The sequence below is a fragment of the Pezoporus flaviventris genome, unplaced genomic scaffold (assembly GCF_033815535.1).
Source record: "Pezoporus flaviventris isolate CSIRO_AGI_PZ_B2104156 unplaced genomic scaffold, CSIRO_AGI_Pfla_v1 ptg000096l, whole genome shotgun sequence".
Classification (NCBI taxonomy): domain Eukaryota; kingdom Metazoa; phylum Chordata; class Aves; order Psittaciformes; family Psittacidae; genus Pezoporus; species Pezoporus flaviventris.
In genome coordinates this window covers 4099484-4111602 of record NW_026892644.1, presented here as the reverse complement: position 1 = coordinate 4111602, position 12119 = coordinate 4099484, and the positions used below count along the sequence as shown (strand labels likewise).

At 35.6% G+C, this 12119-nt stretch overlaps 1 protein-coding gene across 1 annotated transcript in view; it reads right to left on the bottom strand.

The window, feature by feature from the left end:
• Nucleotides 1-12119, bottom strand: part of NUP205 (nucleoporin 205) — a 49114-nt gene that overhangs the window by 18773 nt on the left and 18222 nt on the right. The window contains exons 13-24 of the mRNA XM_061476441.1: nt 11400-11582; nt 10200-10250; nt 9397-9606; nt 8484-8583; nt 6577-6714; nt 6132-6321; nt 5385-5505; nt 4797-4878; nt 4219-4383; nt 2246-2370; nt 1199-1313; nt 32-181 (exon numbers count right to left, since the gene is read on the bottom strand). Of these exons, the coding sequence (XP_061332425.1) occupies nt 32-181; nt 1199-1313; nt 2246-2370; nt 4219-4383; nt 4797-4878; nt 5385-5505; nt 6132-6321; nt 6577-6714; nt 8484-8583; nt 9397-9606; nt 10200-10250; nt 11400-11582 (1630 nt within the window). The remainder of the gene's footprint in view (nt 1-31; nt 182-1198; nt 1314-2245; nt 2371-4218; nt 4384-4796; nt 4879-5384; nt 5506-6131; nt 6322-6576; nt 6715-8483; nt 8584-9396; nt 9607-10199; nt 10251-11399; nt 11583-12119) is intronic.

Below are 12119 nucleotides of genomic sequence, written 5' to 3'. Positions count from 1 at the left end.
TTTATTTACCCTCACAATAAATTCCTCTTACCCAAGTATGGTTTCACAGGCATGTCATCAAGCAGCAAATGCAGCAGTCTCTGTGTGTGGGAGCGCTGGCGATTCAGAGATGTCACTCGCATTTCTATGGCTGCAGTCTTCATCAGCCAAGACATTTGGTTCAGTGTTGAAATTTCATGTTCTGGGTGGAGATAAGGAACAGTTATAAAACTGAACATAAATATTATGTTTTATAAATATATAATAAAATATAAATAATAATATTAATAATATAAAAATATAATGATAAATGTTTTAGAGGATGTCATTATCTTCTCACTGTTTGTTTATGGGACAAAACGAACATGCTGTTATTGTGAAAACAAATCATACACATACATGCAATTAAGAGTATACACATATGCAAAAAATCTGAATATAAATGTACTAACAGTCTTTGTAGAGAATGCAGTGTTTCATGAGCAAATAGGATCAGTTCTAATTTCAGTGAAAAACATTTACGCAAAATAAACTATAACTTTCATCAAAGTTGATAAGGCTTGAATGTAGGTCTCCAAGAATCTTCATATTCTATATTCATCTAATTTAGATTCTTAAGTTACAATAGAATTATGTAAACTGCTTTACCCATGCTGGATACATGTATGCGAATGCTATGTTTACTATCATTTAACAAAGAACTAGTGGTCAAACATCTGATAAAGCGAGTAAGTAGAGTTATTCAGTTTAAGACAACTGAGAAACTGTTTTGGTCTGAGACATTAAAAACATTTATTAGCTTAAAAATTAATGCTGTCACCAAATAAAATTACTTTATTCAAAGGAAGGGAAAACACAGATTGTTATAACCGCCAGTCTTCTATTCCCTCAGTTCTTCACAGCATTCTTGCTTTTCAAAAATATTTTGTTCTGTAGCATAGTCTAACAAAACTACAACAACAACTGAAATATCAATTAGGATTTGCTTCTGGAGACTTGATGCATTTTAAAATTTAGCATTCTTTTACAAAAGTTCAGTGCTAATCATCTAAACTTTCTAAATAGGCAGAGTTCAATTTCTACAGAATTAAAAGGTTAGCAGAGGTAATAATTAATTCAGTTTAATAATGCTACCTATATTTCTTCTTCTGTGTTCCTATGGAGTCAAAAGATAAATAGGATTTTAAACATGCACAATCTTATCTTAGTATAAAGTTACCTTTGACAGAAAATGGCAAATACTGCAGCTGAGTGAATAAGAAATCCTGGCTGGTCCTCAGGTACCTCATAGTTGGACCTGATGTGTCAGAGCATGCACACAACTGATAGATCACCTGACAATCAAAACCAGTAGACAGCCATTTATGGAATTTATTTTAAAAACAAACTAACCACCAAATCAAAATATGCATAACACTGTTTTACTGCTCAAACCTGTATTTACAGTAAGTTTTCTACTCCAAAGCTGAACATATTATATATAATAGACACTGAATTATGGCATTAAAGGAGTACCAATGTGTAGATGATTCCAATGGCTATTTGCTCACATGACACCATGTAAGCCTTTCTGTCTGCTCAGCTCACTTAAAAAAGAATGCTTTTTTCTATCTCCAGGTTTACCAAGACAGGAAACACAATCTTTCCTTTTTTTCCTCCTCCTGCAATATGGCCTCTTTCACTTTTAATAGTGTTTAAAATCCTGTCTAGATTCCACAGATTTTCAACATAATATAGGTGTGCAATCATATGGCTATATGATTTAAAGCTAAAAATCAACTACCTTGCACACATGCCTAATTCAGCTGTCTTCCTCATCTCATCCCCTTAGACATATGTACATACATTCTGTCATTGCTACAGAATAAAGAAGAGGATTTTATTGGCTTATTTGGAATAGTTATCTTACTTGCTGGCAAACTGCAGTTCCAAAATTAATAAAAAAAATAGTAAAAAAAAAATTCGTATATGGTCATAACAGATTCAGGGGCTTGCCAGAAACATTTAAAACATCAGTTATATGAGTACATCCCAATTCAAAATTCTGCATGAGTACAGACCCTTTTATTTTCTCTGTTGCTACAAAAGAATACTTTTTCACTGAGGAAATGGTAAAATAGAAAGAGTTCAAGGTATATAAAAACCTGACACATGCATTTGAAAAATGAAACAATTGCCAAAATCATCAGCAGTCTGTATTCACCAAGTAGCTAGTTTTATTTAGGGCCTATTTTCACTATATACCAACTGAAAATATGCTGAATACCTGGTAACAGAGTTCTGCAAGATGAGGAGATTCCTGAACTGCTGTAGGCCCATTCCTTGTTTCGGTACCCTTCTCTAGTATGTTCAAAATGGCATGAAGGCAAGTCCGCGGGCAACCCAAGACACCTTAAAATAGAGAATTTCTTAACATTCTTGATCTTACTAGCCCCCACAGCAAATGCTGGTTAGTATACAGAATTACAGAAACTCAATTGTTCAGATACCTTGTGCTGTGCTATACTGCTCCACAGAGCTAAAGCAAAAATACCTGGCAGAGTTTTTTTCTCCATTAATTAAAATGAAAGACGGAACTGTGTTTCAGCAAAATTCTAATGAAAATGTTTATTGTTAACCTGTAGGCTTTTGAGATGCTTTAGAGGATAAATTAGGCAATCAAAACTTAAGAACTTTTCCTTCAGTTCTATGAAAAAGATACAATTATTCTTTAATATTCTGCATGAAAATACAAAATCCTGCTCTTAAAAACTTTTAACTGAATACTCAGTTGGCAATTTCAAGAAGAGCTTGAAATTCCTGTCTTTATTTTACAATTACAGCCATTTTATGACTAATGCTTCTAGAGGCACCTGATACTGCAACTAAGGGGAACGGGAAAGAGATTTTAATACTGAAGTCAAAATCCTGACTTTTTGCTTTCTTCCTTTAGCAAATTAATTCTTTAATCAACCCAGAAAGATATCCTGACGCACTAAAGGCATCAATAACTGCAGTTCTTACAGGGGAAATCATCTTTGTTTGGCATGTATGATTTATGCTTTAGTAGGAAATTATTATCTCATGGCAAATGGCTTATGGTCATTATTTTTTCACATTATGAATGGGATAATTCAAAGATGTGCACACGACTCTCTCATGGCTTTGAGACAAAGTCCCTGTCACTGACCTAACATATGAGACCATATAAAATTGTGTGGGTGCAGATGAGTTACCTAGATCACATCACTACAGAATTTCAAAATACCCAAAACATGTACCACTGCAACTGAAAGCTCCTTTGCAGATGAAAAAAATAAGTTGGCATTTCTTTTTCATCTTTCTGATATATCAAATAACTTCAAGACTTTTTTTTTTCCCCCATATAAAATCTAGGCCCTATCTACCCTTCATTTATAACTATGAAAGACCAAACACTGCTGGGCCACAGCATCCAATACAAACCTAGTGAAAAAATATTCTTCTCTAAATAACTAAAATGAAATGTTTGTTCAAACATGTTCACATAAAACATCCTTTAAAACATCAGAGAAAATCTAGAACTTTAGACTGGAAGGGATTCCATGACATCTCAGCTCCAAACTACTGCTCAGTTATGATATCAGACCAGATCGTTCATGGCTTTATACAGCTGGGTCTTGAAAATTTCCAAATGTGAAGACTCTGGCCAACACACTCCACTGCTTCACTGTCTTCACGGTGAAAAAGTTTCTGCTATATCCACTTGGAGCCTCTCATTTCAACTTGTGCCCGCTGTCTCTCCCTGCCACACACCTCGGAAGAGCGTGGCTTCATCTTCTCATTAACCTCTTTGTAGATATTCAAAGACTACTACTACTCAGTTAGAAACTGAGGAGGCAAACGACATACTAACATACTATTTTTCTCACCCTTACAAGAAACATCACGAATGTCACTTCTGTTGCTTTAAAGTTCATATTACTATATATATATTTATATGTATTTTTATGTATATATATATATCACTTCCCGCCAGAACTCTAATTTCAAGTCTGTTCCAAAATTCAATTTAAACAAAGGATCAAATCCTACTGCTGTTTAAACGCTGCATTTGGTAGCAACATATCTTTTAATTTAGCTTTTGAGGAACTGAAAAAGGCCTGTTGTATTACTCTTAACATTAAGAGGAACTGCTTCTCCCCATGAATTTTCCAATAAATATTCTCAGTATTGGTAACAAAAGAGATTAAATGCCAGATCAATGTTTCTTCCTCATACCTGGATCTTGGAGATTTGTGGTGCTGACAGGTTTCTTCAGTTCATATCCCAGGAGATACAAAGCAAGGCTGGGAGGACTGCACTCAAGAGAGGTGATAAGGAGATTCAGAATATGGATCCTTGTTTCATGATGGATTCGTGCCTGCTTCTTTTCAGGCTCCAGCTCTTGATTAAAAAAAAAAAAAAAAATAGAAAAGTGAATAATGAAGTGAAGAAATGCATTTAATAGAATAACCCTCAGAGCCTTCTAGCTAAACAGAAGAAAGTGAAGGCATCAATTTATATTAGTACAAAGGGATACAAGACCAAATTTCAAATTACTATTAATACAGCTCTAAATAATACATCCAGAGCAATGCTGTCTTCTGAAAAAACACTCAGTTTGTAGTCGGCTCATCACACTGTGGACATATATTAACAAGACATTGGTGCTTTTCATTCATTTAAAGGTCTAGTTCTACAGAAAACACCACAAGAAAGGGGTTTTCTGACTTAAAAGCACTTTCTTCACCTCCCATTAATTTAATTCTATACAAAAGACAACTACATGAGCCATTTTTAAGAAGCCTTTTACATACCCTCATCTGGATTAATTAATTCCTCTGCATCTTCATTGTCCAAACACTCCACAAACCCAGCCATCAGTTTCTGGCTAATACTCTGTATTCAACAATGAAAGGATGAAAATTAAGAGGATTTTAACTGTACTAAAAAGAATACCTTTCATAGTTCCCTGCATATAAGTTAACATTAGTTCTAGACAAAAATTATATAACCTAGTTAATAAGCAGGAGTTAAAGAGTCATTGCTGTTCTAAACATAGGTTAGCAATTAGCCACTGAACAGAAAAAAAATCTGTTCTTGATACATATGATAGGTTATCCTAACAGATTGAAGACTATAAAGTCAAGAAAAAGTCTTACTATCTCAAAGAATATTGTTCTTTCCCTTCTTGCAAACATTAATGATTTTGGAGTTCTTATTTTCAATTAATGTAGTTGCTTTTCACAGTACCACAGTGAAAGACTTTCTAGAGGTAAGTAGACATAAGACATATATAGTTTTAATACACTTGATCTAGAACCCTGGCCTTTAAAGTAACACAATGGAATACCAGTATTACTCCACCAGTTTCTCTTTCCAGATCCAAAGAAACCATCACTTACCTGATCATGTGTGAAATCACCAACTAGCTTTATCTGGATGTTGGAATTACAAGAAATACAGCACAAAATCTTAGCACTTTCAAAAGCCAGTTCAGGATTGCTGCTTCCATGACAAAGATACCTTGAAAAATACAAGATTATTGAAATGAATTGTTGAGAATTTTACTATTTCAAGATGGTAAGACACAGATGAGAAATTAAATAACATTTAGAACTAAAACATGCACAAATCAAACTACATGACATAACATTAGAGCTACAAACCAACCTTAAATCTATACGAAACACTTAACAGTCCTCCATTAAAAGAAGGGTACTAGGCTGAGTAGGGATAATAATCTCTTCTGGAATTTTTACCATTCTTTTTATCCAAAATCTAGCACAAACACTACAGAGTAAATTAAAACAATTGGTCACAGGCTCAAAGCAGAAACATGGAGAAAATAACTTCAGATCACACAGAAATACATGTCACTGAAGAACCAAAACAAGCTAAAATCAACTACCGCGGGGACCCAAAACACACAAGATAAAAAAAATTAAATGTGGAAGCACCTTAAAAGGCTTGCTTGTTTTAAACTATTTGTCAACTAGCATTATGTGAAAAAAGTAATATAATTGAAAGACAAAAACATGTATGATGCTCTGTGCAAAAAGAAACATTGGATAGTAAAACTAATGACAGGACCAGGACCCAAACACTTATGTGCCTCTGAAAATCCTCCCTTCTCAGTACTTCACACATACCGAGCGATATTCACCACATGATCTGCCTTTTTAGTGCGAGGATTGATTCCTTGGAGCAGCTGCTCCAATGGTGTGACAATAAGGGAAAGGTGGCTCTCCCGCAACAGATCCATAAAAAGATTCTCCTTCTGTAGGGTTAAGTTTAGAAGTGCAAGGCAATACTGTACAGCTTTCTCTAAATGCTTCTTCCCTGCAGTGCACAAACAACAACAAACATAAGAAAATCAAAGAAGCAGTTAAACAGACTGCATTCATAAACCTCATTCATCAAGCTTTGCACCACGAAAGAACTTGTCAGTTGTTTACTCCTAGGAAAATTCCCCCCCAAGCCACACTTTTTAGATGCAAGAGAAACAACATGAGGTTGAAGATATGTAATGTCAGCTTTAAATCCTATGCAGTATGCATTTTAACTTCATACAAAAAATAAATTCCAGGCACATACCAGGAAATGGAGCGTAAGTATCAAGCTGCTTAACCCCTTCTTCCAGCAAACAAAAGGACAGTTCCAGCATTGGGGACTCATTCAAGAGATGATACATCAAATTGAATCCAGGTGGTTTGTAGGCTATTATTTCTTCTCCTAAAGAAAGGAGGGGAAAAAAATTAATATCTAATACAAAAGACATCAATTACTCAAGCTAGCCTGAGCAGTCCCTGTCATTGTAAGCAACATCTAAATAGATGAAACATACTGCAAAGTCTTCAGAGGTTTTCTTTGCACATAAGCCACTTAGGGAAGTTTAAAAGTTTGGGAAGAATGGTAATAGCAATTACCAATTCTTTTCAGTATCTAATAGCACAATTTCAACTTTATCCAGTTAGACTTTCCCTAAGTGAATTTGACCTTGGAGTCAAATCAGTGCTAGGACTTTATACCACACTGGAGCTACATTAAATGGTTCTGCAAGATTGAAAAGCAACTGGGAAAACTTTGCATCCCCCCCAAGCCTGTGTAAAGACCCTGGATGAGGGAAAAAGCACTTCCAGAAATCAAAGCTGGGAAGGTCCACTGAACCCTGATCCTCATAGTGTACATACAGATGCTTGTATGTCTGTTGTAACAATCTATACAAAAATGAAACTACCAGCCTAAAACTCAAAGGCCCTCATAAATCAGAAGGCCCACTGAACCCCTGATGCTCATTGTGTACAGATGTTTACATGTCTGTTGTAATAATCTATGCAAAACCAAAACTACTAGCCTAAAACTCAATGGCCTTCACAAATCAGAAGTCAAGGCTAATGTTTATCTCATTTCCTAGTAAACTATAATTTGCTATAAATTATAGTATAGGATAAAAGAAAGACAGCAGTAAGAATAATTTTTCATATGCAAGTAAGAATGTGGATGAAGTTTCTTCTTGGCATCAGCTTAAACAATCCCCTTGTCCTTCCGTTCACACCGTGTCTGTACTGCTGCCTAACACAGCAGTAAGACATGCCACTGTGCAGTCACACACTGAATCAGTTCAAGAAATGGATCTAGTAAAAAAGAATGGGTTTAGCCCATTTCTCCCACATACCATGTAACCCACAAACAATCACACAAGCTGAAGGACTAGCTGAGGACAGGAATTGCTCAAGCCAGTTAGGCTGTCAAGAACTGTTTGTCAAAAGTACAGGGCATAGAGGCCTCTCTGATTGAGGCAAGCTCACTGGAGAGGTACGCCTTAAAGTTGTCATTCACTTACGAAGTGACTCTTGCAGCTTTCTACTGCTACAAGCCAATCCACAGGCATTCAATGTTAAGAAGAAACTTTGCATTAAAAAAAAAAAAACAAAAAAAAAAAACAAAACACCCTGCAGACCAAATAAGCCTTAAATTTCCTATAATGAGGCATCTGCCATCTACTTCAGCCTTTCAAAGAATAGTTGTCCAGAATTAAATTACTTCAGATCATAATTCTGCTACTACTGTCTGCTCTGAATAATTAATATATGAATAATACTAATATTAGAGGATATATCAAAAATACTGACACCTTTAAATTAACCCTGTGAATAGTGGTGATTTAGATATAGACCAAAGAAATATAGAGGAACAAGCCCGAAACCAAGGTGCTTTTTAAGCATCAAATGCTGCTCTTTAATCAAATCAACAATGCAAGAGACAGAAATCATCCTCTTAGTAGAGCTATGGAAATAGGAAATAGTGTACATGAAGCCCTACTGAATCAACAGCTTAACTTCTGATAGTATGTGGATATTTATTGAATGTTTTTCTATCTTAAAGCCTTGGTCTAGCTTTCTACCAGCCTACTTGCAATATTAAACAACATCACCAGAGAGAGACAAGAAAGCAAAGCAAGTTAGAGTTCTGCTGGCCACTGAATAAACGAACAAGTTAACCTTGTAACTCCACATATTGGTCCACAAAGTCTTCAAGTTGAGGTTCATAGTCCTGCAGCAATTTGTAAAACACTTCCAGAACTACCTCAGCTACTTCCCACTGTAGATAACCACAAAATGAGAAAAAAGTCATACACCAATTAAGATTAACACTGCAGCAACAAGACCAGGAAACAAAGAACACAACAGGTAGTGAGTGCAGTGATATACTGGATCAGAATTATCAGAGGACTATCTGACTCTGAAATGCTATCCAATAACATTTATAATTCACCATGTCAAATACTGTCAAAGATCAAGCTTTCTTTCTGAAGTGAAATGGAACACTGAAAGAGACCGACTGCCTATTTTAAACTCTATTATACAATATACATATCAGCACAGTGAAACTACAAGGCATAAAGAGTCTTATTAGGTATACAGCTAAAAACAGATCATTAGTAGCTTCCAGGATACAATTTGGCATGCACTTTCATCCAAATGTATCATAAAGGAAACTCAAATACCATGGTTCAGCAAGTCAGAAATATTCTATAAGTAGCACTGAGGAAAGAACAAATCTGACTTGTAGATTTGGGCACAGAAGTCTTTAGCCATGTAGCAGAGTTGCAGATCCTGTATAGCAAATTGAAATTTAGCAAAAATATATATTTTTTTAAATTAAGGATACTTTATACAGGCCCCTTAGAAGTAGTTCATAGATCCTGATGACCCAAGAGCTGAAAAATCACCTGTTCACAGAATCAAAATATTATGAGGTTAACTCTGCATCAACCTCGTATAGCCTCTGAAACAAATCTAAGCCAGCAACGCAAATCATTTTAACTACATACAAAAAACAAAAGCAAACAAACAAACAAACAAACAAACAAAACAAACAAAAAACCCAAACAAAAAATAAAACAAAATTTACTTTTTCAGCAGCTCTCCGGTAAGCTCTGGTGCGGAATCGGAGAAACACAGAATCCCTGAGGAACTGGAGATAGGGATCAAAGCCTGGTGGACGGAGACCTGCTCCCAAGTTAGAGGGGAATGAACTCTCCACTAGCGTGCTGATGAGTCGACAGAAGGCACGGGTTAAAGGATATTCCTCGCATCGGGACTCAATCTCGTTCAGTTCAACCTTCCCAAGAAGAAAGCAAAAACAGAAGGAGAAAAATCAAAGACTTTGAAGGTAGAAGAAAATGTGAGAACAGATTCTATAAGAGCATCATCCATTAATTATTTTACAGTGAATTGACTTTGCTGCATTTTTGCCTGCGGTACATGAGAAACAAAGCAAAAGCAGTGAAGCAACAGTAGAGTTACTTCAGTTCAGAAATACACCATTCATTTCTGAACTACTAAGAGATATGCCTCAACATTTATACACTTTGCTTTTATTTACCACTCTTCTTAGAAGTGATCTGTACTAAGATGTAACAAAAAGCAAGGCCGGTTTAGGGAAATAGGAAAATCTTAATAAAAAGTGCTCATGAGAAATATAAGTGTTTAGATGCTGCTCTGTTACTAGCATGAAACTGCACTAGATTCATAAATAGAGAAAGTTCCCAGAAATTACAAGCAGGCTTGAACGTAAATTAAGAAGCAGTAAGATGACGGTGCCTAGTCAAAGGCTTTCCTGTGGACACAACAGCAGATACAGCCCCTGCAAGTGTTTCCTGAACTCATAAGCAGGGTAGTCAGAAAGCTATCTAGGTACAGAAAAACCCTCACCTCAATACCAATTGCTTGCCTCTGGCCTGGACTTCTCACAGTTTGTAGTATCTTCAAAACAGAAAGAGAAATGAAAACAGACATGAAACACGAAAAAGTACATTACAAATCATCAGTTTATCTGTATCATTTCCATCAGGACTAAAAGGTATTCATCACTTTTCAGCTGTAAAAAGAGGTTTCCCAAATCCTCTTTTTTCTACCTTTTGGTAAAAAGCTAAGATTTCTCTGTCTGAGAGGCTGGACTGTATGTTGTAGACTTACATGCTTCTAGCTTTGCATCATCAAAGATCTGCATTATGTTTATTGTTAAATAAAGCACAGAAATACTTTCATATTAACAACTTTTATCTTGTATTGGCTAGGGGAAAGACATTTACTTTGTTATCTCTTACAACAGTACATTTTAAGGTATCCTAAATTAGCAAGCAAAGGAGAAGCACTTAAAATACTATTACAAGATGTCATTACTGTCAGGGTCTTTTTATTAATAGCTAATAAACCAGCATTTGCAGTTCAAATGCCTCAAGTTTTTCCACATAAAACAGCAACTAGTCTGAACCATAACAGACTATAAGCCGATCCCATCATGATCTTTTAATTAACAATACCAAGAACATTTTGATATTCATCATCCTTAGGATTTATATTTAAAATTTTTCTCTGAAATCAAGACAGAAGGAAAAAAGAACTTTCTTAAAAGGTAGGGCTTTTAATCCATATCTGACTTTTGCCATCTAAGTGTGAAAGCTGGCAACAATATCCAGTAAATTACTATTAACTTCCTCTGAAAACTAAATGTCTGAAAGTGGAGCGTTTTTGCCTATCCTTTCTTTCTATGAGCATGACTCACACTAGAACAATGTCACGAACAAAAAACCTCAGAAAAACCCTGCAGAACATTTATTACTGATGTCATACACTGGAGAAAAAACATACCGAATGCACAGGACTGTCTGTCAGGAAACCTGCATTTACGTAAAATAAGCACAGCCAATAAGATATCTGAGGCATAAAACCATACTGTCATTTTCAAGATCATGTCAAAGTAAGAACTGCATTAACTAAGTGAAAAAAAAACATATATTCATTCAATGGCAACAAGAAAACATAGGAGGAAATGCAATACTATTTCAAATCTACTGACAATTTCAACCGATTGGGATACTATAGTTCTAAGCACTGAAAATCCTTAAATACCTGTGTATATTCCAGAGATTGCCAGAGTGAAGCAGCTATTTCAGGTGATCTTCCAAAAGCAGTAAGGGTTTCTAATAGCTCCGCTTTCAAAATAGGAGGAATGCTGCACTGCAGAAGTCCTAGAATGACCACTACTGGTGTCCACTGAGGGTGCTCACAAAGAGCCAAGCGAGCATTCTCACTCTATAGAGTTCAACAGACAAAAACCACAGATTATCACTTTGAAGATTATTCATGTTTTACAATCTCTACCTCAAAGTTCAGTATCAATGACACTGCATTATACTTGAAAGTACACAAAAAATAGATGAATAGCAAACCATTCCAAAGCAAACAATTTTCATTTAACAAAAAGTCCAATTTATTAATTCACATGTACTAAAATTGTGCCTAGCCACAGAGAAGAATTATGTGCATAACCTGAGAAATCTGGTCTAGTGGTTAAGGTGTCCCTGCCCCTGGCAGGAGTGATGGAACTAGATGATCTATAATGTGCCTTCCAAACCAAACCATTTTATCATTCTGTGCTAACATACGCTTCTCATAACCACTCAATTTTTGTCTGTTTTTCAGTAGACACACATTTGTGGACTTAGTCTTAAATAGGTTTAAGTCCTTACACTCTAGACAGCTTCTTCAAGCATCAGTACAGGGACTTCAATCAATACTTCTATTACAAACTTAAATTGCATTTGGACATTTGCTAGGAACTTAAATGAA